Source organism: Podarcis filfolensis (genome assembly GCF_964270895.1).
Source record: "Podarcis filfolensis genome assembly, chromosome: 6".
NCBI classification, from domain to species: Eukaryota; Metazoa; Chordata; class Lepidosauria; order Squamata; family Lacertidae; genus Podarcis; species Podarcis filfolensis.
In genome coordinates this window covers 31,037,928-31,053,304 of record NC_139609.1, presented here as the reverse complement: position 1 = coordinate 31,053,304, position 15,377 = coordinate 31,037,928, and the positions used below count along the sequence as shown (strand labels likewise).

The 15,377-nt window shown below is 42.2% G+C and overlaps 1 protein-coding gene and 2 long non-coding RNA genes across 9 annotated transcripts; 2 read left to right on the top strand and 1 right to left on the bottom strand.

The window, feature by feature from the left end:
* The first annotated feature begins 115 nt into the window (after positions 1–115).
* Positions 116–2,491, top strand: LOC310765641. Its single transcript, XR_014549695.1, has 2 exons — positions 116–1,766; positions 2,248–2,491. It is a non-coding gene; the product is annotated as an uncharacterized lncRNA (long non-coding RNA).
* Positions 2,492–3,278: 787 nt separating this feature from the next.
* LOC310765632 (di-N-acetylchitobiase-like) lies at positions 3,279–13,665 on the bottom strand. 7 transcript variants are annotated; one of them, XM_083620827.1, is made up of 7 exons: positions 13,556–13,665; positions 10,559–10,697; positions 8,742–8,950; positions 6,671–6,842; positions 6,076–6,173; positions 5,565–5,729; positions 3,279–3,758 (listed from the first exon to the last, which is right to left on the bottom strand). In XM_083620827.1, the coding sequence occupies exons 2-7, from the start codon at positions 10,599–10,601 to the stop codon at positions 3,570–3,572; spliced, it is 876 nt and encodes a 291-aa protein (XP_083476953.1). In that variant the 5' UTR covers positions 10,602–10,697; positions 13,556–13,665; the 3' UTR covers positions 3,279–3,569. The 7 variants fall into 7 exon arrangements, with proteins under 7 accessions (XP_083476953.1, XP_083476954.1, XP_083476951.1 ...); XM_083620828.1 differs by lacking the exon at positions 13,556–13,665 and adding an exon at positions 13,260–13,279; XM_083620825.1 differs by lacking the exon at positions 13,556–13,665 and adding an exon at positions 12,032–12,228 and having other exon boundaries at positions 6,671–6,731.
* Positions 4,293–4,840, top strand: LOC310765643. The gene is made up of 2 exons (XR_014549697.1): positions 4,293–4,360; positions 4,419–4,840. It is a non-coding gene; the product is annotated as an uncharacterized lncRNA (long non-coding RNA).
* Positions 13,666–15,377: the final 1,712 nt, after the last annotated feature.

The window sequence follows — 15,377 nt, the reverse complement described above, 5'->3', positions numbered from 1 at the left end:
TCAATAGACACGTTACACTTTAAGCCATATCCTTTTTTCCAAAGAATTATGAGTACTGTAGTTTGTTAATGGGTTTTTTTGGGGGGGGGTTGAAACTGTGAGGGGGGGTTTGAAACTGTGAGGGGTAAAACTACAGTGTCCAGAATTCTTTGATGAGAGGAACGGGCTTCAAATATATAGCAATTACACAGCCCTAGTCTTGCTTCCATGTAGAGTGAGATAGGAGGAAGCAGCCAGTATCTAGTATTATTACTATATTCATTCTCATTTATGGAAACCACATTTGACTCCTTTTTCCTCTTCTGCAGTTGCAATTCTGGTGTAAAAGAAAGGTATCTGCTTCTGAGTAAGCTGCTACGTTCCTTCTTGCTTTCCACTCTCAAGCCCCAAGTTTTTAATTGTTAGCAAGATCAACAATGTAGTAGAGGAAGACTGCTATTGGGTTTACATTTGCTTGTGGCTAGTTGAAGTCCCTTGGCGGCTTAGTGGGGAGCTGAGATGGGTGAACGATGCACGAAGCAGATAATGGAGATCTATCTAAACCTTACGCCTTAGGCCCCACACTGGTGTTGGTTCATCTTGTAAACAAGCTTCCGTTTTCTGTAGAAGTTGAGAAACAACTTGCCCTTCACAAGATCACAATGCATCTAAATAATGGCAGCTGATGGATTTACTTTTAACAAAAATTGATTTGGTTAAAAAAGGTAAACGCATCAAAGTAAATCCATCAGCCACCATATTCCGATCAGATCTTAGACCTGTTATCATCCTCAGAGAATGAGTTTCTGGAATGTAAATGCCTCATCTGTGGTAAATTTCGGCAAGCCCTGCCCGTGAGCTCTTCCTGCCTGAAAACCGTGTCATACGTCTAGTCAAGGAGCCAAATAGGAGGCATTAACATGGTAACAGCTGGAAAGCTGACAAGGAAGTGCTAATTACTATGAGTAATAGACGATATGAAATATGAAAGAGGATATTAAAATCCTGCAACGCTTTTGGGAAGAGAAACTCTGCATACATTGAGCAATCCCTAGCACTAGTATTATTCAGAAAAACCTTTATCGGGGTGCCCAAACTTTTTTCAAAGAGGGCCAGATTTGATGAAGTGAACATGCATGAGGACCGACCAAAGTTGTTGAGCTTTTTTTTTAGGATTTGACCCTCACTCTATTTTGCTCCGTGCTTAATTTTAGATGCCAGATTTGTTTGCTTTTAATTAAGAAAACAGAAGTTGCGAATTCATTCCTTGTGAAAGGCTTAAAATTAAGCACTGGTTCAAATCAGTGCTGTTTTTCTAGGAAAAAAGGTGCCGGAACTCACCACGAACCTCTCCCTTGTTCTCTTAGAATGGCCTGAGAGGTGCCACAACAGAGTTCCAGCGAGTTCTGGCGGAAAAAAAGCCCTGGTTCAAGTGTGTTTTGAAGCCTTGGGGACATCAGCTTTATTTACAAGGAGGGAGCAATATTCGTGCAGGAGGCAAAAGTTCATGTTTTTTGCCTCTCTGTTTAAACAGGGGAGATCTGTTGTCCATCACTGGGCAAAAGCAATGCACCATTTTCAAATCTTTTAGCAAAGTGGGGGGACCCACAAAAGATTTTTTTTAAAAAGTGATGCAGAAGAATGCAAAATAAAGCTGCTAAACGTCAAAAATGGCACACAGGTGTTACTAGCCATCAGAGATGTACCTAAGAGACCAGAGTTATTGGGGTGAGATCGCAGCACCCAAAATGGCTGCCATGCTCTCGCACAAAGAATAGGATGAAGAGGTATGCCATTGCTTGTTAGCTAATAATGACTAATAAATCAGAATGGTTTACTGCAGCAAAGTAATAGGGCTTGTTTACTGCAGCAAAGTAATAGGGCTTGTGCCAGGGGATAAAATGAAGCAGAACTTGCCTTCAGTTTCAGCCGCCGAAGGAGAGGGGAAGCAGCGAGGCTCAGCTGTGCTGAGACAGTTGGTTTTCCAGAGAGAGAGAGATTCGAGCCGCTGTAAATCAGAGCAGCTTCTGCTGTAAAATCAGGAAGCTCGGCGTCTACCCACAATAGGGCGTCTGATCTCCACTCCTGCTGCGCCAGAGCTAATTAGGGCCTTCTCCGGCGCTTTCCAGACTTTCTGTAACTCAGGCCCTTGACCTAGGCTTTGTAAATTAATAGCTGCCAACTAACAAAGATAATACTGAGGCTGATAAAAGCTAATAAAAACTGATAAAAATAATAAAAACAGCATCAACTGATGCGGAGCTCAAGTCCCTGTTAGCAATGTACATATCTGTTCCGGAGTTGGGTCTGTTTGACAAAGTTTGGAGGATTTTCAATTATTTTAACTATTTCTTTATTGAGTTAATATTCCTTGTAAACCACTTAGAAATTTTATTACAATCTCTCTCTCTCTCTCTCTCTCTGCGTGTGTGTGTGTGTACTATGCAAGTTAAACACCCGTGTATGTCGTGATCTGTGCACAAATATTCTAAATAAATGGGTGGCATCGTCACTTGACAGCCAGTCAACTTCGAAGGGACGGCAGAGAATAAAAGTCTCAGTGCAGACCATCTGACTTTCTCACTTCCTTGACCAGGTGATTGATTAAAGTAGATTAGTGCCAGGACTGAGCAAGCTACTTTGGCTCATGCAAGAGGCTTGTGCTAGCCCAATGGAAAAATTTGCTTCCCATTTCACCCACCCAGGGCACTTCTGAACAGACTCCCAAATGCCACTTAGGCTACAGTCCTGTACACAGGACTATAGATGGCGTCTTTCACTGCAGATAATAGCAGTGTGTGTGTGTGTGTGTGTGTGTGTGTGTGTGTGTTACATATATTTAGGGATCAACAGGCTTCCTCTTTCAATACTAAAATGGTGCATGACAAAAATCATGTTACGTCATATGAATGGTTTTAAAGATAATTTGAAATGAATGTATGAAATTATTTTTTGGAAAGAAGTTTAGAACTTTTTTTTTTAAAGTAACTCTTCAACTGATCTGATAAAAACAAGCCTAAATGTAATACAACTGTTAACAATGTTTTGTTATATAGTTTTTAAAAGTGAAGGCCTGAAGACGCAACCAAGCAGTCCTACTGAATTACTCATCTTGAACTAGGCTATGGAAACCACAAATAATTCATCAATGCGATATTTCTTACTCCTCATCCAAATGATTGACTGTTCATTTTTCAGTTTGTGTATGGCTTTCATTTTTGCAGCGTGATGCTTGTTTTAACTGCAGCAGTATATCATGCATGTTCTAAGTCAAGTAGTGAGGTCCAACGGCAGCTATAGAAGGTTTTCGATTGGTGACTCATTTATTACATTTTTATGTTGCCTTTCTTCCAGGGAACTCAAGGTAACATACACAGGGTCATTGCTGTAACATTTTCCCCTCTTCTTATACAGAAATAAATAAATGACAGTAAGAATCTATTGGTACAATAGTACACAGTATGCCTTTTTACTGTAGTGAGGAAAAGGTGAGGTACATTTCAAAGGATTCTCCCCTCTTTGCATTCTATGCCCATGAAGGAAATTAGCCATTCACAGCTGTCCAAATTTTAGCCCATATTTTCATAAAGTCACTTTGGTTTCAAGGCCTCCCACATTGCTGCTGTCTGCCCTTGTGCTGCCGAGTCTCCGGAGTAGCTGAGACAATCCGCATGCCACATGCCAATACCTCGCAAGCCGCGTTTTTTCACATAGGCTGCCTTCAGAGAAATGCTCCTGGGATCATCAAACCACACTTGGTGGAAAGCGCCCCATGGGTCCTGCAAAAGTCAAACGGAGAAGTGATGTTAACATGCTTTACCTGTGTTCTTTCCAAACCCAGCCTTGCAGCTTTAGGTGTTCATGAGCATAGGAGAAATCCAAGGAACTAGGGCAGGCTTCTTCAGCCTTGGCCTTCCAGATGCTTTTGGCCTACAACACCCATGATCCCTAGCTAGCAGGACCAGTGGTCAGGGATGCTGGGAATTGTAGTCTTAAAACATCTGGAGGGCTGAGGTTGAGGAAGCCTGAACTAGGGCTATACAGTCATACCTCATGTTACGTTTGCTTCAGGTAGCGCGTTTTCAGGTTGTGTCCCGCGGCAACCCGGGAAGTACCGGAAAGGGTTACTTCCAGGTTTCGCCACTCGCGCATGTGCAGACATGCAAAATGACATCACGCGCATGTGCAGAAGCGGTGAATTGCGACGTGCACAGACGCGCAGATGTGGGTTGTGTTCTCTTCAGGTTGCGAACGGGCCTCCAGAACAAATCCCGTTCGCAACCAGAGGTACCACTGTACACACATTGGCCAGTTAGATTTGATATCTTCTATAAATTATTCTGCAGAAAGCTGATGGGAAAGAGTAGGCAAGTTTTCTTCTGTCATTACAATTTTTGGCTCCTTGCCAGATGTATGGGGCTCTGAAAGCCTCCTCTGAGGGCCTTCTGGCGGTTCCCTTACTGTGAGAAGTCATGTTACAGGCAACCAGGCAGAAGGTCTTCTCAGCAGTGGCGCCCGCCCTGTGGAACGCCCTTCCTTCAGATGTCAAGGAGATAAAGTATCACACAACTTTTAGAAGACATCTGAAGGCAGCCCTGTATTGGGAGGTTTCAAATGCTTGATATGTGCTCTTTATTATGTTTTTTAGATATGCTGCAATCCGCCTGGGGAAACCCAGCCAGACGGGCGAGGTATAAATAGGAACATTATCATTATCATTATTATTAAACTTGCTTGACAGTAAAAGTAAAATCAATATGGTGCTACTGGGAAGCTAGGCCCCTTCAATACAGACTTGGTTACAGGGACTGATGCAACTAGCTAAAAGAGAAATTTTAAAGAAATAATTGCTAAAAACTGGGGGGAAAGAAACTGTGCCAACAAAAAAAGGAATGGCAAGTTAAACTGTTAGAGTATATTGAACTGGCTAGATTAACAGAGGCAGTTAGAGATCACACTAGACAAGAGTTTCAAAAAGCATGGGGAAAATGCAGAGAATACTTCACAAAACAGTGCCCTAAAATACATACCTGGATTTGTTTCTATTAATGTCTTCAGGAGACTTTGTGGATATTTATATAATTAGGAAATTCTTAATAATTATTCATAAAGGAAACAGTTTATAAGAAGTAAATAAAGAGGCCAGATACAGGATAAAGGAAGCCTTTTATTTGGTTGTTTGTATTGTTGAATGTTATGCTCACTGTATGTTAAGTTCATGTTTAATAAGGGTGGATTTGTGTATTGGGGGTTTGTGTTATGTTGTAAATAAAATCCCAATAAAAATTAAATAAAAAAATAAACAGATTACTTTCCGTCCACTTTTCCTCCTCCTTTGGTTAAATTATTGCTGTTGTGCATTTATCATTTTCTCTCTTCTCCAATTATTACAGAAAGCTGATAGACCACCATGAGATTACCAGAATTTTGTGTGTTGGAACTAGGAATGTACGAGGTGGCTTCTTGCCAGGAGGGATTAAATCCTGAATGAACAGATGCACTGCTGTAACTTTCTTTTTTATATATAGAATAATAAATAAATGTTTTTTTTAAAAAAACATATAAAGGATTTTTTTACAACTTGCCTTGTATTCCACATATGGAGCTTTCTGTTCCTTATCCCACAGGATCCCAGACAGTGATCTGGGAACTATCTGCTTCATTATTGCTTTGTAGGGCACTTGGTGTCCCGCAGGATCACTGCATGGAGCCCCTCGGAAGGGGATTTTTGCAACGGAACAAACATGGTCCTGGAGAAACACAGCTTGTGTCATGCAAATGTACTAAAGCACAAGAAGCGCTATGTAGATCATGTGCATATATTTTAATTCCTCGTCCACACAAGAGTCTACTACCCCATTAAAATCTCTCAGAAATAAGATATCTCCTGTTTAACAAGCTTTCCATTTTCTTAACAAAATTCTGCTTAAGTACACCACGCACCAACCACCGTGTGCAAATTTATAGAACTGGGCGGAGGTAAAACGCAGGCTGTTACAACAGTTTTGAATCAGTGTAGAATCCGTGCCCACAAAAACAAACTTTATAAACCACAGTGAGCAAAACATAGTTAGAAATTAGCAGTCTTTCTCTTACCTTAGATAAACCTCGGCAGGTATAATCATAGCCATACCATGGAACACCCATCACAAGCTTTTTGGGATTAATGCCGATGCGAATATAATTGTCATAGCCTAATTTAATATAAAATTTAACATTTACCTGTCTGCTTTTTTATTCTTACTTCCACGCCTGCAGCTACGTTTGTAGCATTAACAAATCAAAAGCTGTTGAGAAACATTCAAGATACGACTAGCCCTCCAAGTCTTTTTCACATGCAGCCAGCTACCTTTGAAGAGTGCTGTGTGATTCCATTTTCCATGTGATTTATGTCTTACTCTTATCAAGAAGGCACCTTAATATGAGAACAGATGTTGACAGATTTTAAGGTGGCTACATTTCCTTTAGAACCAAGATCCACAACTGGGATTTCTACTACTGTAGCTGCTTAAAGATGTGCATCACAACTCTCTCAAACATGGTTTTAATATATCGCTTCCAAGCAATATACAGATTTATTCGAAGTTCCACAATTTACATAATTTATTCTAATTAAGGTTCTTAGGGTTGCTAAGCCTACTGCCAATGTCCAGTGGATTTTCATAGCCCATAAACTGAGGCTAACTCTTACCAGCTAAGGTTTGGTTGTATGGAGCGTTAGCTCCTAGTATGCAGCGTGACCACATCTGACTCTGTTCATCATAAGACATCACAAACACGAAATCACAGGAATTAGCTATCCCAGTATAGTTGTATACTCTTTTGTATATGCATTCTGGACACCAGGGTACATCAAAAGTTACCTGGGGAGGAAAGAGAACTGCACATTTGTCACTAAACAGGCATTATTTGTAGAAACAATTGTCAATGTTATTGCAGTAACAACACACACACACAAGCATACCCTATAACATGGGTAGGCAAACTAAGGCCCGGGGGCCAGATCCAGCCCAATTGCCTTCTAAATCCGGCCTGCAGACAGTCCCGGAATCAGTGTGTTTTTACATGAGTAGAATGTGTGCTTTTATTTAAAATGCACCTCTGGGTTATTTGTGGGGCCTGCCTGGTGTTTTTACATGAGTAGAATGTGTGCTTTTATTTAAAATGCATCACTGGGTTAGTTGTGGGGCATAGGAATCCGTTCATCCCTCCGCCAAATATAGTCTGGCCCCCCACAAGGTCTGAGGGACAGTGGACCGGCCCCCTGCTCAAAAAGTTTGTTGACCCCTGTCCAATAACATTGCATTAAAAATTACAATTGAAAAAATGTTTCCACCTCAACTGCAGCATTATCAGAACCATATATATATATATATATATATGCCCATTATTTTTTCCAAATTATAACAAGGGAGTGTCATTAGAGCTGAATTCTATACATGTTTCCTCAGGTGTATGTCCTACTGTATGCAATGGGGCACACACCCAGATAAGTGTGGGATTCCAGCCTAAATTTCAAGACTAGCTTGCCAATTTTCTCCATTAGTGCAGCCACCCACAATTTGAGCAGCCAGCTCTTCACACTTTGCATATATTTGGGTTTTCCCACAGCCTAGCTGAACACATATATGTTGTGAATTCAGTGCTTTTTTCTGGGGGGTACGCATACCCCTAAACATTTTGTGAATCTAAGTTTGGCCTCACTGAGGGGCAGTATTTCAATATGAGTAGGAAAATGAGAGTACCCCTAAACATTTTTTTTAAAAGGAAAAAAAGCACTGGCTATCCGTTACAGAAAAGGTGTTCACAGAAGGCCAGAAAGCTGGCACAGATACACTAAAAGAACGCAACAGTGCTCTCAGATGGGATTGTGGCTTAAGTTGATAAAGAGTTGGTTAGTTGGTTTTAGGTTATAGTGGTACCTCGGGTTAAGAACTTAATTCATTCTGGAGGTCCGTTCTTAACCTGAAACTGTTCTTAACCTGAGGTACCACTTTAGCTAATGGGGCCTCCTGCTGCTGCCACCACACCACCGCTGCGCGATTTCTGTTCTCATCCTGAAGCAAAGTTCTTAACCTGAGGTACTATTTCTGGGTTAGCAGAGTCTGTAACCTGAAGCATCTGTAACCTGAAGCGTCTGTAACCTGAGGTACCACTGTATTTGTTTTTCACAAACAGTGAACCTGTGGGGGGAAATGTATTTTTAGGACCCAGACTATTCTTGGGGCTGTAATTAGTTTTAAAATGTTTTTACTATTATTAAGATCCCAGGATGGGTTACAACAATTTAAAATACCTTATAGTGAAGAAGAGTGAGTAATAAATTGAAATGCCAACCATCATAATCATCTGCTACTATAGGAACATAAGAAGAGACTATGAAGGACTTGCTCACAAATTTATTGGCAGCTGCACAAACTATAGCTAGGAAGTGGAAGGGGCAAGCAGAATATAAAATGGAAGAATGGTATAAAGTGGTGTGGGATATAGCTATTAATGATAAATTAACATGTGCCATTAAGGTAAGACAGGGAATATGCAGGAGAAATGACTTTGAGGAGATTTGGAAGGTATTTGTAGAATTTGTACTGTAGAATTTTGCAGTTCTTCATAGTTTTAGAGTTCTACACTTATATTCAGCACCAAATTTTTTGCTCACAATGGGAAATGCCAGCAGGAGCCTTGAATCCCATCCATTGGAGTGACACACTTCATCATGTGATATGTAAACAACCTGTAAGAGGAATCTGCTTTATTTTTACCTGTGATCCTGGAATTTCTTTGTGAAATGCTTCTGTCATTTCTTCAACCAAAGCTGTCAATGCATAATATTTGGCCGAATACTTTTTAACCTGTTGCTCAATGTCTATATTGATTCCATCCATGTACTGCCTTTTGGCCAGGGCCACCTGATGGTTTATCCAGGCTGTCCTGGCAGCAGGGTTAACAATTTTCTTCAGAGGTATGTCTCCTAAAGAACAAATGACAATTAGTTGTCAAAGTTTTGTATCACTAGATGATATATAGATATTTGGCCTATTGTTTTTATTGATTTTCCATTTTTTTAAAAAAACAAATTTTCACCAAATTAATACAAATGTAAATACAAATTTCACTAGATAAGATGTTTATATAAACAGTTGCATTCTGGGTCATTGCACACATCAGCGGGACACGAACTCCCGTTACGCCATCTTCCAGGTCTAAAAATGGCGCATGGTTGCATGTGCTTTGAACACATGCAAAATGGTTGTTCCCTGTATATAAAAATACCACCGGCATCTTAAATATGTTTACTCAGAAGTCTACCACATGACTTTAGGATTAGAGTTTGAACCACTTATTTCATTACTGTCTATACCTATAGACTTTGAATCTCCTTTTGGGGGCGGGGAGATAAGATTTTAAAAATGGTTGGAAATAAAGTAAACACATTGGTCTTGTTATAGCTCTAATGAAGGCAGTTAGTCAGTCGCAATAATTAGTGGCCCCAAATGGGGATGCAGAGGCCACAGCTGCATACAGCCAACTCAATAAAGTCAATTTGTGATACAGATGCAGATGGATTGCCAGGTGTGTATTATTATTTTTTTACAATAATTTTTATTAGTTTTCAATTACAGCTATGCAATGATAGTCTCATTATAACAATGCCAAATTATAATACAATTACTAATCCCATTCATTATATAATTTAGGTGGCCTCCTGCATGCTAGAATTGATGGTTTGATGACTTACTTTGTTTCTGTGTTCCAAAATCATATTCATCTCAATTACCTTTCGGTAAAAAAAAAATCCCTTATACAACAACTGCAATATTAATTATATCCATTCATCTTCACACATTTAAAGGTTGTATAAAACTATAGGTGAAACATTCAAACTACATCCTTATTCCTCCTGTGTGTGACAATTATTCAGTCCGTGGTGTTCCTTCCTGTCCTTGTAAAATGTTATGTTTATCTTTTTCCAGCCATTGCCGCTCTCCATCATGCCTTGGGCGAAGCTGATGCCAGATGTGTATCTGCTGCTGCAGTGGCTGAATACACAATCTGATTTTGTTGAATCAGGGAGAGGATGTTTTGCCATATGCCTTTGGGAATTTCCACAGCAAGGTGGGTGGCGGCAGTTGAACAGCATTCCTGGGAAAGGCTACCTGAAAAACCTCTATGAAATCAGTGGAACTTGTTTAGGTGGGTGAGCAAAGAACCCAGCAGATTCTACATGCATCTAAAGCTGTGAACCTTCAAAAGAGAGATTCCCCAAAAGTAATGCAATGCAGACTATTTTCTTTCTTTTATAGCAGAGGCATCTTAACGTAGACTGGAGATTATTAGCCAGTTCTAGGCCTTTCGGGTAGTACCAGCTGGTGGAACAACTCACTTTCACACACTACAGAGAAACTGTGATGAGAATCACAGTTGTTATGTGATTCTCATATAGGGTCATATTAAGGTCTGCCGTCATACGTGCACTTAATGGAAGTAAACTTCATTGACCTACAAGGGACATATACTTCAGAAAGCATTAATTCCAAGTCTGCACAAAAATGTTCTTATTACCCTGCTCAGAAGATACCTTTTAAAACTACTCTGGATCCTTTCGAATGAGCGTAGCACATGAGCTCAGGGTCATATTTTCCAAAAGTCGCCACTGTCGTAATTTGCGACCAGTCATAGAGTTTCCAAGTCTTCCCGCCGACATCAAATACAAAGACCTGCAGAGGCACAGCAAAGTAGATAGCTCTTTCTCTCTCCTTCAACAGCTGGAGATGTTAACTCTCTTCATCAGCTCTATTATTTGTTTAATGTCTCAAATGCTAAGCACACTGTCGCAGTTGACCAATAAAGTGTTGCGTTGCAAATTCAAAAAAAGTAGGATGCCCAACAGATTGTGGATCCAGCAGTACACTGCCACCCAAAAATATATGTTCAATTTGTCTCCTTTGGTCGCTACTCTGCACCCACGTCTTCTACTAAAAGGCAACTCTTTGTCTAGTGTTTTGATACAGAATGCACTGTCACCCAGTTTTGTACAAGGGGAAACTCCGACTTACACATAAGCCCTCCTGAGTCCTAGAGGATGTCACTCGACATCCCAGGAAAGGATTTCTATGTTTGTGCTTCTGGGTCTTTGTTACGTGTTGGGGGGGGGGGATAACAGAGGAAGCTTCTCTTGATATGGAGGTGCGAAAGTTGGTATTTACCACGATAAGTTCCTTCTCTGTAGGGAGGAAGGGGAGTCTGTGTGGGATGTTACCCCTCCCCATTGGCAGGGAGTGAAAATTTTTAGAGGGTCCATCTGGTGGGCAGGGCACGCCCCACACCAGTTCAATTCGTGCTTATGCAAGTAAGTAAAAAAATAAACAACAGAACAGGAAGGGAAAAACATAACTTGTTAAGGGAAAGATCCCACAGTGTCTCCCTTCTCCTCTTCCCCTTCCACCTCATCTGAGGAAAGCTTGCCTTCTTTCCTTTCTGAACAGATGGAGGCATTGGTGTGGTGTGGGAGGTGGCCACAGTGGGAGTTGAAAATGGCTTCTCCATGTGAACCAGGGAGTGACCTCTCTAGACAACAGAACAACTCCTCTTTCTCTGGCGGCTGCAATCTCCTGGATGACGTGGACACCGTGAGGCCATTGAATGTGTGCATGCGTACTCCAACCGTTTCCCTCCCTCCCATGCGGGCCCCATGCACTGGCAACCCACGATACACCACTGGATGGAGGAAGTGGGTGCAGGCCTGGAAATCGAGAATGGAGTGGTGGTGACAGCTTAAGGCACTCTCTGAGCTGGCTACCTTCGGAGGGGAGAGTGTCCTATTTTCCCGGGAAGCCCCTCTGCCAGAGCTCCTTCCTCCCCTGCTCAATAAAACCAGGGTTACCCTTTGAGGAAGAAAACATAGCAGGCCGAGTAGGAGGGGAACCAGGGCAGGAGGTGACTTTGCAACCGTCTGTTAGATTTCTCCATTTTGTTGTTAGGTATTGGCTGGTCCACATGATGTGCCCTTTAATCCTATTCATTGCAAAATAACAATAATAATAAATTTTACCCCTACATGGTTCCCATAAGGGACCTTGTTCCTGCGCACCTCGAACTCTCTGCTTTCAGAGATAGGATTGCAGAGCACGGGGTTTTCGCAGGGGCACGTGCCTGAGCCCAACCACAGGCGAAGGAGAAGGGCGGCCAGCAGGTGTGTGTCTCTACCGCCTAGCAACCTCCCCATGCCACAATCTCACTTCCACAACCCCTCCCCCCACCGGAATCAAGATTCTTTGTTGGTGTGTACAGAACTCCCCTCCCCCCTCCTCATGGGACAAGTCAAATCATTCTGTCTCAGGTGCCAGAGTCAACGTAGACTTCCAAAGGATGAGAGTGATAATTCCATAGTCCTTTAGACAATATTTCCCATCATATTTATTTAAATAATTTAAAAAACAACCACCATTTTAAGGCTCCGATCCTCTGCATACTATATTCAGCTGAACTAATAGGGACTTATTTCTATTTTCAAAGGATCAGGCTGAAAGAGAATTTGGGGCTGTTAACCGTTTTTTGCAAGGGAGTTTGAGTTTTCATCTGCAGCACACATTTAAAACACTTAAATAGTCATGAAGTGGTTTTGGGGGGGAGGGGAGGGGGTTTCATTGGTACCTATAGACTATGCCTGCAATATCCATCCAACCCCTCTATAAAGGAACAGGGTCAAGGAAGCACGTAAAACCAACAAGGACCCACACGGCCACCTAGTACCCACCGCTTCCCTGGTCAGCAGGTCCCCTTATAAGGGAAAGGAGGCAAACCTAGACTAGCCATCCTTGTGGTCTGGTAAATGCTGCTTGAAAATGCAGCAGTTGAAATGCACCAACTGGTCACTTTCAGTCTGCAGCTGGTTTGAATGGGATTTCAGCAAAAGAATCACCCCACAGAAAACACGCTGTGTGGCTCAGTCCTAGCAAACGGCACTATGTCCCGTGAGTTAAACGGGCCCAGGATTGCAGCCTAAATTTTCATCAACAATAAATTTAGTAACATTGCTCCACTGGTTCCTTTTCTAACCCAAAGCCCAACCCTATCGAATCAAGACACTTCGTGCTGTCACCCTTGAGCCCTCAGATGAAAATTCCTGGTCCAACTGGGGACTAGGCCTTGCACATGGCTATCGGATCTGTCGCTGTGGGAACACTTCCTCGGCTGATTCTGAACAGGGAAGGAAGTTCTAGGCCAAGGGGTGTCCAGAAAAAGGGGTTTGCATGCTGGGGTTACTCAGTGATGGCCACCTTAAGTCTGTGGGCTCCCCCTAGTGCCAGTCAGTGCCTCAGACCGGGTTTGTAGATGGAGACAGTCACCATTTCCCTCAGTCAGCTGCCCCTGCCAGTGTCTGCAGACTGGGGGGGGGGGGTGGCAGAAGGAAGAAGGCAGTATTTTACAGTATTAGTGAAGGGGGGACTTTTTCAACAAAGAGGAAGCAGCCTAATTTCGCAAGGTTTGAGAGAGCTGCACCTGCTAGCCCTCTGTATTTGGTATCCCTAAATACATCAACCAACAGACCCCCCCCCATCCATTTCCTTTTTACCTTTTGTTAAGGAAGCATTTGACATCTAAGATTGAAAGTGAGACTCCAGTTCTTAATTTTGCAGCTGCAAAGCATCAATTCTGCCTGCTCCTTGGCGTGCAAGTTTGAAAAGCCAGCTCTATCGAAAAAAATTATTTTAAAAAACAGATCTGCCTCCACTATGGAAATGTAATATACTATTTCATAAAACAAAATACAAAATAAGGGGTGGCTATGTTGCAGTCAATCTGTTCTTGAAATACAGTGGTACCTTGGGTTTAATTTAATTTAATTAAATTTGTTCCGGAGGTCTGTACTTAACCTGAAACTGTTCTTAACCTGAAGCACCACTTTAGCTAATGGGGCCTCCTGCTGCTGCCGCGCCGCCGGAGCACAATTTCTGTTCTCATCCTGAAGCAAAGTTCTTAACCTGAAGCACTATTTCTGGGTTAGTGGAGTCTGTAACCTGAAGCGTATGTAACCTGAAGCGTATGTAACCCGAGGTACCACTGTATAGTGTTTTATTAAATGTCGCAACAGGTAGAAAATTATTATTATTAAGGAGAACTGTGTGACAAAAGCCCCCTTGGGCTCATGTAACCTGTTTCATGGTTCTTAAGACCCTTGGCCCATATTTTGTTCCATTCAGTAGAGTATCTTACCCTCAAACACTTTTTTCCTCTGGACAGATGGCCTTTTCCACTGTTGATGATAACAAAGCTGAGATATATATCTACCTTATCAACAGGTTATAAAGTTACATGTAGCTAGCGACTGACATCCCGTCTCTCCATATTATGTAGTCCCAAGGGGAACTAGATAAGCCTGGAGGGCTGTATTTTGACCCTGGGCCAGAGGTCCCCTCACCGCTGCTTTAAGGGATCATAAGACTTTTCATTGTTTTTGCTACAGTACACTAATAGGCTACCCCCTCTGGCAAGATGTACAGTGGTGCCTCACAAGACGAAAAGAATCCGTTCTGCGAGTCTCTTCGTCTAGCGGTTTTGTCGTCTTGCGAAGCAAGCCCATTGACGGATTAGCGGATTAGCGCTATTAGCGGCTTTTAGCGGCTTATCGGCTTAGCGGATAAGCGGCTTAGCGGCTTAGGAAAAGGGGGGGAGGGAAAAAACCCGCAGGAACTCGCAAGACATTTTCGTCTTGCGAAGCAAGCCCATAGGAGATTCGTTTTGCGAAGCACCTCCAAAACGGAAAACTCTTTCGTCTAGCGAGTTTTCCGTCTTGCGAGGTATTCGTCTTGCGGGGCACCACTGTAAATATCGCTGGGGAAGGGCTGTTCATTCTGTAGTACACTGGCCTTGCATCAAAGGGCCCCAGCTCCGATCCTGTCTCCAGGATTGGGAAATGCTTCTCTCTAAAAATCTGGAGGGCTATTGCTAGATGGAGCAATGGTCTGAGTGGCTCGGTGTAATACACCCAGTGCCGGATTTACATATAAGCTAAACAAGCTATAGCTTAGGGCCCCACTCTCTTGGGGGCCCCCCAAAAAATTAAAGGGGAAAAAACTGGATGTACATTTCCAAAATATAAGATAAAAAAATAAAAATAAAACCTACATACAGCAACAGTGTTTTGTGTTGTGTAGGCTCCTATGATGCAAGTAACGGGCCCCGCCTGCTAGCCTGTCACTGGTTTGCTCATTTCTATATCAATTACTTTGATAAAATACATATTTTGTTACGTGCAAACGGCTTTTGATACCTCTTAGGTCCATAGATTACCATACTGTATAGCATATATTCAACACAAAAAACAGCGACAATTTGTTGTTGACAAAGGACAGCTGGACATATAAAGGGCCCCATTACCTTCAGTAGCTTAGGGC

What these genes read in the sequence shown, in the direction of transcription:
- LOC310765632 (XM_083620822.1), bottom strand. Translation starts at nt 12,205, where the DNA reads ATGGGGAGGTTGCTAGGCGGTAGAGACACACACCTGCTGGCCGCCCTT. An exon ending in ATCCAGAGTAGTTTTAAAAG is followed by an intron (nt 8,951 to 10,558) that starts GTATCTTCTGAG and finishes TTTGTTCTTTAG; the next exon opens with GAGACATACCTCTGAAGAAA. An exon ending in CTCCATATGTGGAATACAAG is followed by an intron (nt 3,759 to 5,564) that starts GCAAGTTGTAAA and finishes TGACTTTTGCAG; the next exon opens with GACCCATGGGGCGCTTTCCA.